Here is a 14,865-nt window from a genome sequence, read left to right on the forward strand (position 1 = left end):
GTGTTCCGTGGCTGTCATTATGCATATGGTAAAAACATTGGATTTTTTTTTTTAAAAAAAAAGGTTTTCAACTACTGATATCTAAATCTTTCTAATGCATCTTACTATGAAATAGTCTACCGACTTAAAAATAATCCTGGTTTGCCCTAGAGCATGGTCAGAAAGAGCAGAAACAAAACCCATACTCCAGCGTCCTGCAGAGGTTTGCTTTCCTATCCAAGTTCTGCCCTCCCTGTAGCGTCAGCCAGGCATCCCCAGAGGAGCTGACACCCGCGGCCTGTGCTCAGTGCCCGCTGGGGCGCGTCTGCCCATACCTGGCGCCGGGGCCCCGTTCTGCACGGATTTGAGGAGGTTCACAATCTGAGGCTGCAGGTCCCCGATCTTGGGGAGCGACTCGGCGACCAGAATGAAGGCAGGGGAGGGCACGATCTTCTCCAGCTCGCTGGGGTCCGCGTTCTTGGCTTGGAGGATGAAGGGCACGACGCCGCTCCTCTTCAGGTTGTCCGCCGGGCCGTCCACGCGGTCGGAGGACCGGCCGGCCACCAGCAGCACCAGGAACTGCAGCACGCCGTCCTCAACACGGCTGCCCGCCGACTTCACGAACACGTACCTCTGCGCGTAGTCCAGCGCATAGCCCAGGTTCAGGGCTTTGCCGGTCTTGATCTTCATCCTCTTCACCAGGCTCAGGATGTCCGGCTTGTTCTGGTGCTCATCGAAACGTGACTCCACCCTGACGTCATCGCTGTACTGAGCCACGGCCACCCGCGTCCCCTCCGGCTGCACGTCCAGCTCCTCGATGATCCTGTACAGGAAGTCGCGGACGGCAGGGAACTGGCCCACGAGATTGGCGGAGCCATCCAAGAGGAACAGGATGTCTCGCTTGCTCTCTGCAAAGAAAGCGGATCGGGACACGGTGAGGAAAGAGGGCCGACGGGCGCCACGCTGCCGTCAGCGCAGCCCGCCAGCGCGCGACCATGCATCTGCCGACCACTGTACCAGCAAGACGGAAAATCCCAGACACACGTCATGAGAACACCCTTCGGCAAAGCCAGGCATACGTGTGAAACAACAGTAGCACCGGTCAGTCTACCGGGTCCAGCGTCACGCTTCCACGACAGAGCCCCACTGGGTCTGTCCCCACACCACGTGGCATCAGCCCGGGGGAACAGACAGCGCTTGCCAGGTGTCGTAAGTAAAACGAGTTAAAATGTGGAACTTAGGAACTTGGGCTCCAAACAGACAGGCTGAGGAGGCCAGCACTTGAGTCGCTGCTCGTCTGCTCTAAGTGGGTATCTTCTCATTCAAGTGAGGATGTGGGCTGAGGCTCAAACGTGTGCCCCCCGTGGCTCTGCCTGTGCTTTCCAACCCACAGTAATCCAGCCACAGAGAGCATGGATGTACCGTTCAAACGGGTCCAGAACCATTACAATTGCGTTTCCATGGATTCGGTCTTGCCATCCGTCTGTGTGACGTCAGCAAGCTGGCAGAGCAGACGCATCCATAAGTCATCGCCATCAGGATTTGAAATCAGGGGCTGGCGCTGTGGCGTAGCAGGTGACGCCACCTCCTGCAGTGCTGGCACCCCGTTCCAGTCCTGGCTGCTCCACTTCCCATCCAGCTCTCGGCTGTGGCCTGGGAAGGCAGCAGAAGATGGCCCAAGTCCTTGGGCCCCTGCACCCATGTGGGAGACCTGGAAGAATCTCCAGGCTCCTGACTTCAGGTTGGCCCAGCTCTGGCTGTTGTGGCCATTTGGGGAGTGAACCAGCATAACGAAGACCTCTCTCTCTCTCTCTCTCTCTCTCCCTCCTTCTCTTTCTGCCTCTGCCTCACAAATAAATAATAAATAAACCTTTAAAAAATTTGAAATGAGAATTATCCAGGCGTCTTTTGGAAACCATTCTACCATTGCACCAAGACTCACAAATGATTTTCAAGATCCAGCTGATTTTGAACATAAAAAATGTGGTAAATTGCCCACATCGCACACTAAGGTGCCCGGGTTCCAGCCCCCGTGCTGCTCCCAACTCCAGCTTCCTGCCGATGAAGACCCTGGGAGGCAGCAGGTGAAGGTCAAGTACTTGGGCTCCTGCACCCATGTGGGAGAGCTGGATGGAGGCCTTGGCTCCTGGCTTCCACTTGGTCTAGCCCTGGCTGCTACAGGCCTTTGGAGAGTGAGCCAGCACATGGAAACTCGCTCTCTTGCTCTCTCTGTCTCTTTCAAATGACATGACAATCAATAATAAAAGCTTAAAAATAATAAAGACAATAAGCACAATTTTCTGATAGCCCAGGGCCCCTCAAGCGTCAATCCCTGTCCCTTGGTCTCTTATTTCCTCCACTCCAGAACCTCATTTGGAAGAGCAGGTGGGAGGAGTCGTGGATGGACGTGCGCTGGACACTCTAGACTGCTGTTCACGGACACCTTCGAACCAAGAACCTACCTTTGCTGGTACAGTGTCTCAAGCCCCATTATAACGCGCCGCCCGAAGTGAGCCCACTGTCTTCCCACGGCTCACAGCGCTCCTGAGCTCGGACTGGCCGAGAACCCGCGAAAGAGGCGTCCGGGGCCGGTGGGTGGGGCCGTTTACCTGGCTGGGCGAGCGGAACCTCCTGCACGCCTCCACTAACGTAAGTGGTCAGGGGCTGAATCAGCTGCTGTGGCAAAGCCGGCAGGGAGCTGAAATCGTCCATGAGATACACCAGGCTGGGGTTAAAAGCGATCTGCTCCAGCTCGGCCTTATTGGCCCGGTTGGCCCCCACACAAAAGGTCAGGATGCCCGCGCGGGCCAGGGCATTGGCAGCTGGCAGGTATGAGTCCTGAGCCGGCCCGGCCGTGAGCAGGAGCAGGAGCTGCGGCACGTGTTCCCGGATCCTGCTGCCGCCGGCTTCGGAGAAGTGGTTGGCATGGACATAGCTCAGGGCCGAGCCCGTGTTGAGGCCCGCCCCGCCCTGGAGCTGCAGCTGCCGCAGGTGAGCCAGCAGCTCGGGCTTGGTCTGGTACGTGTCTAGCGAGAACTCCGTGACCGGAGTGTCGCTGAATTGCACTAAACCCACACGGATGTTGTCGCTTCCGACATCGAGGCTGTTAACTAGGCTCACGACAAAGTCCCGCACGTAAGGGAAATTGGTCTGTCCGACGTTGACCGAGCCGTCCAGGAGGAAGATGATATCCCTTTTGTTTGCGTGAACTGCAGTGAAGCACAGAAAACAAGGTGAGACGCACATGCCCGGGCGCTCCTCATGTGTGCACAGCCCCCGTGCACGCATGCCGGCACTCAGGACAGGGAGAGGCAGACGCACACGCCCAGGGCTCCTCATGTGTGCACAGCCCCCGTGCACGCATGCCGGCACTCAGGACAGAGAGAGGCAGACGCACACGCCCGGGCGCTCCTCATGTGTGCACAGCTCCCGTGCACGCATGCCGACAGGACAGGGAGAGGCAGACACACGCGCCCTGGGGCGCTCCTCATGTGTGCACAGCTCCCGTGCACGCATGCCGACAGGACAGGGAGAGGCAGACACACGCGCCCCGGGGCGCTCCTCATGTGTGCACAGCCCCCTGCACACGTGCCGACACTCAGGACAGGGAGAGGCAGCCAGCGTGGCAGAGCGCTTCAGACACGCGGCAGGCAGCTGCTGCGGTCCTCGAGCGGTGGCCGGTGCTTGTGAGGCGAACCTGCGGCAAGTGTGCAGAACCGAGCTGGCTCAGAGAGAAACAGCGGCAAAGTGAGGGCGTCCACAGCCTGCCAAGCCCTCGGGATCCTGCGCTCGGAGCCTCCTATCCTGGAGGGGACCCTGCGCGGGGCTGTGCCTGTTGGAGTCACTCAGAGTCCAGCCAGCCAGGTTTGCCGTGGGCTCACCCGTCTACACTCACCCAGGAGCCCTCTGCCGATGGCCTAGGAGCAGTTAGCCCACATTAACCTGCAGCTGTCATCCTGAGGGCCCCCTGGGATGTCCCCTGGGTCATTCTCTGCTGAACTCTCCTACTGGGAGCCACTGCGTTGCCAGGCAACAACACAACCAGTGTCCGGGGAATTAGCCCGGAGTGAGATGGCCAGATTGTGGGTGACAGAAAAAGGCAGAGAGACTGTTTGCTCTCCTTGGCCAAGCTCCTATCCAGGAACAGGAGCAAGCGTCAGTCTCAAACGAGCAGTCCCCCAACACGTCTAGCTTCTGCTTTCAAAGCTTTGTGTCCCGTCTTTTCCCTGATGCCTCACTGTGGACCTAACAGCTAATGTTATCCCAGCCCCACGTGGGCTACAGACCAGGCGTTTTAAGAAGATTTTTCAGAAAAGAGAGAGAGAGGGAGGGAGAGAGGTTCTCAGGAGAGCGGGGGGTGTGAGAGAGCATGCGTGTGGGCAGAGTGGTCCCACAGTGCGGGAGCCAGGGAGGTGCGAAGTCGGAGTCCGTGATAATCATCTTCCCTCCGAGAGGAACGGCGCATCGTGTTTATCCATTGTGTGGGCTCGAAGCCTTGGTTCTGTCTTGGAAACGTTCCACGGACAACCCTGCCAAACGAGGGATCTGGGCCTCACAGCCACCATTCGATGTGCTCTCCTCGTAATGGGGAGGGGAGAGGCAGTTAGGAGCTCCTGACACCACGACCAGAAAGGGGCGGAGCCAGGCTCCTCCTTGGTGGTGAGGTGGAGGAGGGTGGCCCAGGTCACCAGCAGAAACACAAAACAGCCTGGACCCAGCTGGGGACGGCGATGAGAGGCGACCTGGCTGGCCAGAGCCTCCGAGAGAGGTGGCCCTGGGGCCCCACACCTTAGGCCACATGAGTCTTACTGCGTGACGTGGTCAACCCCACAACTCCAGCCAGGGTGAAGGGCAACCTGGAAGGAGTCGGTCCCTCCCTGAACACTTAGACAAATCAGCTAAGCACAAAGCTCCACTGTGTCTCTCGCTCTCAAAGACCCTGCCTGCAGAGCGCCCTATGGGGTGTCTGGAGCCGTGGCCACCATACCTTCCGTGGTCCCAGAGAGGGTCCTCAGGGGCGCCAGCACGTTGCCCAGCATGGCCTGCAACGGGGCCGCCCGGAACTCGGCAGTGGTGAACACCAGGGTGGGGTCGAACGCGATCTCTGCCAGCTCCGCCTGATCGGCCACGCTGTTCCCAATGGCGAAGGCCAGGATGCTGCTCCTCTTCAGCTCCTGGGCCGGCTGGCTGACGTCATCCAGGGACTTACCGCCCGTGACCAGCACCAAGAGCTTGGGCACACCCTCTGCGGCCCGGTAGCCGGCGGAGCTCGTGAACAGGTTGTTGCGAACGAAGTCCAGGGCGGAGCCCGTGTTCAGGGCCGCCCCGTCCAGGGGCTTCATTCTCCGCACGGCGGTTATGACCTCCCTCTTGGTGGGGTAGGTATTGAAATAGAACTCGGGCCTGACCGTGTCTGCGTACTGGGCCACTGCCACCTGGATCAGGTCCTGCCCGATTTCCAGCCTCTGCAGGACTTTGATGATGAAGTCTCGGATGGCGTTGAAGTTGGCCGGTCCCAGTTTGGAGGAGCCATCCACCAGGAAGACTATGTCTCTCTTGTTGACTTCAATGACTGTAGGTAGCAACAGCACAGGGTGAGTAGGAGGGTCTTGCACTCAGCAACGACTTTCTACAGCGCTAACCCCACTGAAAGGACACTCCCATTTGCACTGGCCAATGCCCCAGGGACTTGGCCCAAGGTCCATGCGAGCCCCAGACACAGTCCTCCCTCTAAGAAGGCAACTTGGCTCTCCTCCCACCCTGCCCACGCTTACCCACGTTCTACAAAATGGTTGCACAGAAGCAACTATGGTTTTAGTAGCCACCTCTGTTAGCACGCTGTCAATAAAAAGTTAGTAAGTGCTGTCTTGCCACAGACATACAGTTTGGCCAGAACGAAACCAGCACTTGGGTAATTAAAGAAAACCCTTCGCTTCACAAGCTTGACTTTTAAAAAGCACAGCGCTAAGTGCAGAAGCCAAAGGAGCAGGACCTCCCTGCTGTGTTCAGTTCTATATCCCCTGTCTTCATCTCTCAGCCCCCCCCCCCCCCCGCAAAAAATGCTTAGCACCAGAAAACTTGGAAAAACAAAATCAACACCAAAGCCAGAAAGTAGCCCAAGGTTTGCACTCCAGAGACCTGAGCTCCAAAGGTCCTAAATGACATAGGAACACAGCGATCACTCAAACACAGACCGGAGAGCAAAACTCGCCTCCGCGGGACCCCCGCCCAGCCCTGCCCAGAGAGCGAGGACGTCCACTCAGCCCTCCCCGTGCCACATTTAACAGGGCTCTGTTGCATCACCCACCAGCGGGCGGTGGGAAGGACCCACGTTCCTATCTGGTGAACCAGGAAACCTCAGGATCTCCCAAGAACCCTCGCACGGGGTAAGAGGTCACTCGGGTTGATATGTGTCAAAGGCCTGGGAGTTCCAGCAGGTGACACAGCCAGCGCTGTGTTAGCCGGAAGCAGGAAGCGTGAGAAGTATGGAGCTGCTCAGAGAGGACTCGGACGCCCGCGCGTGTCGCGTGAGCTTCACCTGGCCGCTGCTCTGCAGAGCTCTGGCGTCCCTGACGGTGGTAAAGGCCTGATGTGTGGATGTCCTCTGCCCCAGTTATGAGAACTTTGGGAATCTCAGAGCGGCTCTCCCGGGAGCCACGGGTAGGAGGCATTGGCATTCCTTCTGCCCACTGCAGGCCAAGTCCCTGGAATCCCCGCATCTGTCATGCCCCTGCGAGGTGACCTGGAAGGGCCGGCCACAGCGCTCAGCTGTCTTCAGCCCCTGCCCTGCATCCCAGCAGGCCAGGAGGGGGCACAGGCGACCCTCTTCCACGCTACTGCTCCCCTCGCGTGTGCGAGCTGCATCTTCTTCTTCGGGTCTGTCTTCCCGCCCACCTGTCCGCCACACTCCAGCTCTCGGGCCTGGCGGCTGCCTCCTCACCTCCAGCACCTGCCTCTGAGGGCTTGCCTGGCCTCGGGGGTTCCACAGGGCTGAGTGCCCCTGTAGCCAGCCTCCTCCCTCCCCCCAGCTATGGCCTTCATGCCTTCCTCGCCCTCAGTCCGCTCCTTTCTGGCTTCACACCCCTCGCTCCATGGCCACCTTCGGGGCTCTCTCACTGGAATGCCCTAGGTTCCCTTGTCCCCACGCCTCCCCACCAGACCCTGCGTGCCGGCTCTCTCTCTCTCTGCTCCACCTATCTCCCAGGCAAGGGGGCATTCCTGGGAAAACCCACACGCGGGATGCCTGCACCCCATCCTCACGTGGGCGGTGCTGCCAGCGCCTTCCTGCCCTGCTTCTCCTGGAAGTTTGCTTCCTGCTCTCCACGGCGACTCTGTCCACCTCTGCTCTCTGCCACTGCCCTGCAAGGCCCCTCAGGTGTCGCCCAGGACCCAGCTGCTCCCTCCTCTCTCCCCAGCCCACCTCCTCCCGCCTGCCACCCTTCCCCCAACACGATGGGCCTGAGGACACTGCTACTCCAAGGTCACCGGTTCTCCCACGTGGCCCATGCAGGGGACACGGGTGTCATCACTCCACTGGGCCTCTCGGCACATGGCCCCCTGTCTCGCCACCTGTCGCCCCACACTCCCGCGTGTCTGCGTCATGGATGCTCCCCCTCAGACTGCTGCCCAGGGCTCGGCCGCCCTTCCCCCAGCTGTACCCCTGCCATTGCTCAGGCCCGTGACACGGGCCTCGTCTCAGCCACACGTCTCTCTCTCAGGCCTCTGCTTGGCCCGCCCAGGCCTTGTGCTCACCTCCAACATGAGCCCCTTGCCTCTCCATCCTCCCGTGTATCAAGGGAGCGGGGCTCCGGGCACCGCCGTGTGCCCCCGGCGCTCCAGCCACCCCTGCCTTCAGAGAGCTCTGGGGGGAGCCCAGCTCCTGGGCAGCGCAGGGCCCCCACTGCTGCCCCTTCTGCTGGAGCCCCTCCCCTCTGCTCTTCTTTGCTTGGCCGCCATCCATCTGAGCTTCTCAGACAGACCGCAAAGCCCCCTTCCCTCATTCCTTCCACCGTAGCCTCCAGTGCTCGGTGCAGCCACTGGTGCCCACCGGACAGTGAGGGATGCCCACCGAGCATCTGGTGAGTCACCAACCTTCAAGACGATGGTCGCGACAAGCGGTTAAAACTCCAGCTGGCTCGGGAGATCTGTGATGGGGGCAGCCTGTGGCCATTTTCACAAAGAACTCAAAACTCCTGGGACAGAAGCGTCCAAGAAACACAAGACCAGGGAGGCATTGTGACCATCCCAGGACGGTGCAGCTGGTCAGCACGGGACTGAGGACCTGAGCCGGGCCTCCGACCACAGCCGCCATCCGTCCCTGGCGCTCAGAGGGCACAGAAGCCGTGCGCTTCCAGAAGTGTGCAAGCCCAGAGGAACTCGGTGGGCTGTCAACCTTGGCTTGGTCATTTCCTCAAACTCCAGGGCCACAAAGTGGCGCCAGCATGGAATGAGCATGAGCGGCCCAGAGCACCGGGCTGGCAGGTCCTGGGCCCTGCAGCCCCTCGCTCTCCCTAAGCTCTGTGTTCAGGCAGCACCAGGAAGTGGGCTGGGTTCCGCTCGGCCTGGCCTCCCTACCGGGTCAGGGCAGGATTTCGGTCAGTTCTGCGAAGCTGGAAACCTGGAGGAGTCACCCTGAGGACACACTGCCTTGCCTTTGGGACTTAACTGTCGGGGGAGGGTCTCCTGGAGGGGGGTGTTCACAGGGGCTTTTCTAACAGTGTCACCAGGACACGGTTCCCGTGTCCAGACTAAGTAGAGACGCCTGCCCCCGGCCTGAGCTTCCCACCGGCCATCGTCCCAACACCCCAGGTCCTGTTGGAGAGCCACCTGCAGGGATTTGGGCTAACTCCACTGGCGTTGCCCAACGCTGCCAAGGCAATGATGCCACCTTCACACGTGTGCAATGGCCAGGACTCGTGACGGGCAAAGGGCTACCAAGCAGACGTCAGCTCCACGCAGGAGGCAATAAGGATGCTCCCCGGGAAGACTCTAGAATGCTCCACTCCAAATTCCATGCACTGCTGTCCCCCAAAAATGCTTACTGGTAAGTTACCACCACTCTTTTTTCCTAAGGGAAGCCTCCCCGGAGCCCCGTTGGTTCAGCAGGTAAAGCAGCGTCTTATTACAGCATTTATTTTGCAGGTGCACAAGTGGACCCATTCCTTACAAAATCAGCAAACAAAAGCTGTGAATGGGCTATTCCACACAGGACAGCGGGAGGCCCTGGCTGCAGACGGACCAGAGCCTTCTACGGCTCAGCATTTCTTTGCCAATTCGTACCGAGCCCATAGTGTACTTAGGACAATGAAGCAGTCCTCCGTTTTAGTGCGAATCATGTTAGAGGGTCGCGGGGTGCAGCCAACACTAGGGGGTGAGCTGAGCTGGGTCCCACATTCACCCAACAGCTGGCCTGGCTACCTCCTGACACGCACAGCACCTGGGAGTAACTGGTGGTCCAGAAATGGTTCCTCAGGAGAGGAGATCTGTGTTCCCACTGCCCACACCCTCTCCCATGCCTGCTCAATGAGTGTCCGTTATGTGACTTGGTAGCTTTCAGGTTTCTCAGGAGACTGACCGTGTGGCCCAGACCCTCCCCGTGAGTGTCTAGCCTGCCCTTGTCGCTCAAAGTGATTGATTGAGTGGGACAAGCACGAGGAAGCACTGGTGAGCACGCCGTCGGCCGACTCATCTGGGCGTCTTACCTTCAGAAGTGCAACCCTCAGTGCCCCAGCACGACGGGGCCTGGACGAAGAGGCTCCGGCCACGAGCGCGCTGACCGCCAGAGCCCAGCGCCACGGCCTGGAGGCCTTTCCCCAGACTGCAGGGGCCCGCACTTGCCGTTTTGGGGTTAGAAACTTACACTAGAGTGCTTAGGAACCCCTCAAAGGTCTGTGGCGAGCATCCTGAAACACCCTCTCAGCCACTCACGCTCTATGTAGGAGCTCCCCACTCACTCGTGGGTCTTCGTTTCGTCAGACGCTCAACACCACATCCAGGAGCCAGCTCGTCCCACAAGGCCCGAGCTCGTGTACTTACAGATCCTCCAGAGGCGAGCCACTCAGGCACCCACCTCACCGCCACCAAAGCCACACACCGCCTCCCCCCCTCCCACACACGGATGGCGAGAAGAGCATACGTACCTTGCGTGACAATGGTTGGCGGTTGCAAGACAATGTGCCTTTGGGCCACGCCTACAATGTAGGGCAGTAACTGGTCCTGGAGGTCCCCCAAGCTACGGAACTCCGGGACCGTAAACACCAGGTTGTCATCGGTAGCTATGTGCTGGAGCTCTGCCCGGGGGGCGGCCTGGGCGCCGAGGCCGAACGAGAACACGCTAGCCTGCTTCAGGGCGAGCGCCCCGTCGCGGATCTCGTCACTGGACGGCCCGCCACTTATGAGGACCAGCACCTGGGGAACCCCCTCCTCCACGCGGCTGCCCCCGGCCCGGGTGAAGTGCTTCTCCACCACGAACTCGAGGGCCAGGCCGAGGTTGGCCAACTCCCCACCAGCGAACCCGAGGGCTTTCACCGCGTCCAGAACCTGGGCCTTGGAGGAGTAGGTGTCCAAGGAGAACATGGTTCTGGGCTCCTCGCTATACTGGACCACCCCCACTCGGATCTGCTGAGCTCCGACCGACAGTCTCTCAAGGACATTAACAAGGAAGTCGCGAATGACTGCGAAATGGGCACTTCCGGTGTTGTCTGATCCATCAATTAGGAAAATAACATCAGCAGAGTCTTGTGCTTTAAAAGAAAGAAATGCAAAAAATGTGAAAGCGTTAGGACCGGTGACCACATGCGTCGTTCAGAGTTCTGACGTGTTTCTTAGGAAACCGATAAGAAACACGAAATACAGACAAATGAAACACTGGTGACCAGGGTTCTGCATTCTGAATGGATACGAGGCAGCTTCTTAGGAGCCACGCTGTAAAAGCAAGGGGCAAGCAGCCGGGCTCAGTCTGCTCCATCTTCGCTATTGAATTTCCCGGGGAGAGAGCTTGAGTGCATGTTCTGGAAGTTTCCGCTAAATTTGGAGGGCAATGCGGCTGCGTGGAATTGTGCATTCCCAAAGCCACAGAGAAAACAGTGGAGCCCATGAACAAAGATCCAAGACGGCCTCCAACGGCCGGCCATTTCTCCTGCTTCCTCAAGCACTTTCCGTGCGAATCCACGGCCACAAAGCAGAGCCTCAGACTGACAGATTTTTGACTCATCATCTTAAGGTGTTTTGACTCCTTCAGCAAAACTCTTCTTTTTCTCTAAACACAAAAATGGCTGAATCCTTGCACCTCTGTGAATCACAGCTCAAAGTACATTTAAGATCTCAATTCTAAAAATATTTTGGTGAATGTGTGCGGAACTCAATCGCAGGTGCAGGGCTGGGCTGGATGTTTGCTCTTTGCCTCTGTATCCAGTCACGCAATGCAGAACAATATTAAGCAGAGTGATATGGAACCAGTCATGACATCATTATCCAACTGCATTTTTATGACACCCTAAACGATTACCCAGCAGGACCGGAGCATCTAATCAACCCTGAGCCTGGATTGGCTCTGGGTTTTGCAAAGGACATAAAAACAGCCGCCCCGACTGGCGACAATCAACCTGCCATGAGTTACAGACACGCAGTGAGCGAGCAATCATGGAGAAGGGCAGGATATTGCAAAGACTCATTTAGAGCATCGAAATCAGACAAGTTTAACCCAGGGCAGAAGCAGCATTACCCTTGCAGATGTTTTTAATAACAAGTTTGTGCTCACGACAGCAAGAGACTTCATGTGAGCGTGGGTGTTCAGATTCTGGGACAGCTACATTTGGGGTACACCTGTAACATCACACATAAGAGCATTCGTTCTACCTTTTAATGCCAGTGAACAGTTTATATTAAATTTAAGTTTTCCTGATTCCAGTGAAACTGTTTTTATTCTCACTGTGCAAAAGAGCACAAATCTTGGCTTACAAAACTGAAGCATTTTGCTCTGGGGAAATGACGTCCCCAGGCGAGCTCTCTCTGGGGATTGCGAGAGTTGGACCAGCTCTGCCCCTGCCCTGCCGTGCACAGACGCCCCCGGGCAGATCGTTCTGCGCATAGGGCAGTGCACCCCCCCGGAAACACTGCTACCACAGCGCTTCCTGCACAAGTTCGTGAGGAGGGAGCATTTTCTACAGCACTAAAGATTTCCGTGTTGCTTGTCACAGCCACACGGAAGTAGCCAATAAGGGTACGCTTTTTCTTAGGCCTTGAAGGTATTAGCCGCTCCTCTGCCAAGATGTGAGATTGCAGAGGGCACTCTGGGAGAGACACAAAAGGATTTGCCACTCCACACACCAAGACATCCCCAAGAAGGGTTAAGTGATCAGCAGGGCACGTCGTAAGTTGACGCCACGTCTTCCCCATTTCGTTACCTTCTCGCTGGCTGCGATCTGGAGTGATGTAACCAAGGGGAAGTCCTTGTACATCCTCCTCTAAGTGGCTGGACACCTCCAGCAGCGGGCCATAAAAACGTTGGATAATGTGTCATCACTGAATAACAACATTGTCCTTTTACACACACGACACCGGGACACACAGGAGCATGCGTGGGCATCCGGGAGAGCGGAGGCTCGGGGAGACACAGGAGCCACGGGTGCTTGCGCACAGCAAGGCAGACCAACAGCCAGTGGTAGCTCTGAGAGCCGTCCTCCTAGCTACGCGTGCTCGGTTTTGAAGTCGCCTGCGTTTATGCTCCTTTGGCTCGGGCATCCCCCTGAGGCCTTTTGTGCGGAGCAGTTTGACGACACCCAGGGGAACATCGCAGGCTCCTTTGGCAGCCCTGGGGAGGCTGCTTCCCTGTGCACACCACTGGGGGCACAAGGCCTCCCCTAGCTCATGCGATGCCTCCTTTCCTTACGGAAACAAAAAAGAAATCCCACCCTCCCTTCCTCTGCACAACGCAAAGCCGCGTATCTGCTTCACGGGTTTCTTATATCTTGTATTCTGCAGAGAAAGCTCGCTCTGAAAGGCTCACTTCTCTCTCAGCTTTCATTTCAGAACAAAGGTCCTGTCTCTCGGTGGTGGACAACAGGGTTATCTAAATGCAACCGCTAGGGACTGAGCAGTCAGGTGGAGTTCATGCACAGCAGCCGTGACCGTGACCACTTTGTGAGTGAGATGCTCCTGCTTGGTGATCAGGCATACTCTCAGGGAGCGAGAAGAAAAGCCCCCAATGTTTTAGCAGCCTCTCTAGCGCCTGCCCGCCTGCCTTGCCCCAAATCTGTAAGCAGGCACTTCTTTGGGTAGAACATGCAGTGGGACGTGGAACCAGAGGGCTGGCAGCCGAAGGTTGAATAGAAAAGACAACAGACACGGACGAATCCTCCACCCTGGCGCTGCTGGGGCTGGGACACTAGAAGACAGGGATGCTTTCTGGGTGTAAAAACAAAGGTTTTGTCATCTGTGTGGGTAGGTTTGGGTAACTGTTGCCATGGTAGCCCCAGTGTTTGCTCACTTGCACAACCGGTAAACATAAAGGCGAACTCATGCATCTGTTTCCGGGAGCTCCCGCCATGGGGATGTCCCCTCCCCACTGTTCTCTGCCACTGTTTCCGCACCTGTCTCTGGTGTGGTCCCTTGCATGGAGACGTGATGGATCGGGGAACTGTGCAGACCACGACTACTCTGGGACAGAGGACCTCGGTAGCGCAGGCCTCGTGCCATCGCCTGGTAGCTCGAGGCTCTGCCCACCTCCCCCTCCTGTAATCTGGAGGGATCCATACCTGCCCGTGCTGCCAGAGGTGAGGCACATGTGGAAGGAACGAGGGGAGGCTTCTCGGGGTTAAAGACAAGGGATCCAGACTGCCTCTCACGCTTCCTGTGGGGAAGTGGGCTCGCAGCAAGGGCGGGGGCACTCCCACGCCTCCCAAGGCTTACACCACGGGGGACCAGAGGGAACCATGTTGTGAACCTTCCGGAATGCCTTGGGTTAGTTGGCTCTGAAACCCCTCTCCTAACCAGGATCTGCCTGCCCAGCGCAGCGGGCTCCTTGCTGCTGCCGTGTGGTCCTCTCTCTCCAGGTCTAGTTCTGTGTCCCTACAGCTGCCCTTGAGTCGCAGCACGGTCCAGGGGGCTCTGTCTTTCTTGCGCTGTCTGCTGTCCTCTACGTCCCTCCCACGCAGCCCATGACCCTGCTTGGTTGATGCCCCAAAGCCTCAACTCTTCCTTCTTCCGGCTCCATCCACCTTCTAGGACTAACGGAGACCGGCCCTGTGAGTCACCTGGCCCCTGCCTCCCATCTCCACAGCCCCCACAGGGGTAACCGCTTCCAAACGCTTAAGAGAGAGACACCCACACACCCTGCTCCCTCTGATTCTGTCCTGTCTGTGTCCACACTGCGTGCCCCATGGTCAGCTCAGAGCCTCTGATGTCTGCACGGCTCTCGGAGCACAAGGCTCCCAGCCCTCCAGCTTCCCCATCCCCGGGGGGTCTCTGTCCACGGCGCCTGCACGTGCAGGCACAAATGAGCCTCCCCTGGGAAGTGCCCCCTGTGCACCCCGCAGCACGGCCCCCCAGGGCCACCCTCAGCAGCCCACCTGGCCTCTCGCCTTCTGGCTCTTTGCCGAGCCTGGCCCTCGGTGCCTGGCCTGGAGCACGGGGCTGGGTATCTCAGGACTGTACCCTCTCACACTTCAGTCCCTCCCAGGGGAACTGTGCTTCCCTCTCTAAAGCTCCAAGTCAGGCGACTCCTCTGTGCCTGAGACGCCCACAGAGCCGGGGGTCCACCTGGTGGGGACAGCCCCCGGCTCCTGATCTCGGAACCACTGGGCATCATTGCAGGCCCACGGCTGCTTCCTGAACCTCCCATGATCCCATCACACCCTGCAGCAGCTGCTCATAAATAACCCCGAAGCC

At 58.2% G+C, this 14,865-nt stretch overlaps 1 protein-coding gene across 1 annotated transcript in view; it reads right to left on the bottom strand.

Annotated features, from left to right (window-relative positions):
- COL6A3 (collagen type VI alpha 3 chain) overlaps nucleotides 1–14,865 on the bottom strand; it is an 83,195-nt gene that overhangs the window by 48,649 nt on the left and 19,681 nt on the right. The window contains exons 4-7 of the mRNA XM_062193863.1: nucleotides 10,119–10,721; nucleotides 4,967–5,551; nucleotides 2,589–3,188; nucleotides 315–887 (exon numbers count right to left, since the gene is read on the bottom strand). Of these exons, the coding sequence (XP_062049847.1) occupies nucleotides 315–887; nucleotides 2,589–3,188; nucleotides 4,967–5,551; nucleotides 10,119–10,721 (2,361 nt within the window). The remainder of the gene's footprint in view (nucleotides 1–314; nucleotides 888–2,588; nucleotides 3,189–4,966; nucleotides 5,552–10,118; nucleotides 10,722–14,865) is intronic.

This window comes from Lepus europaeus, chromosome 1 (genome assembly GCF_033115175.1).
Source record: "Lepus europaeus isolate LE1 chromosome 1, mLepTim1.pri, whole genome shotgun sequence".
Lineage (NCBI taxonomy): Eukaryota > Metazoa > Chordata > Mammalia > Lagomorpha > Leporidae > Lepus > Lepus europaeus.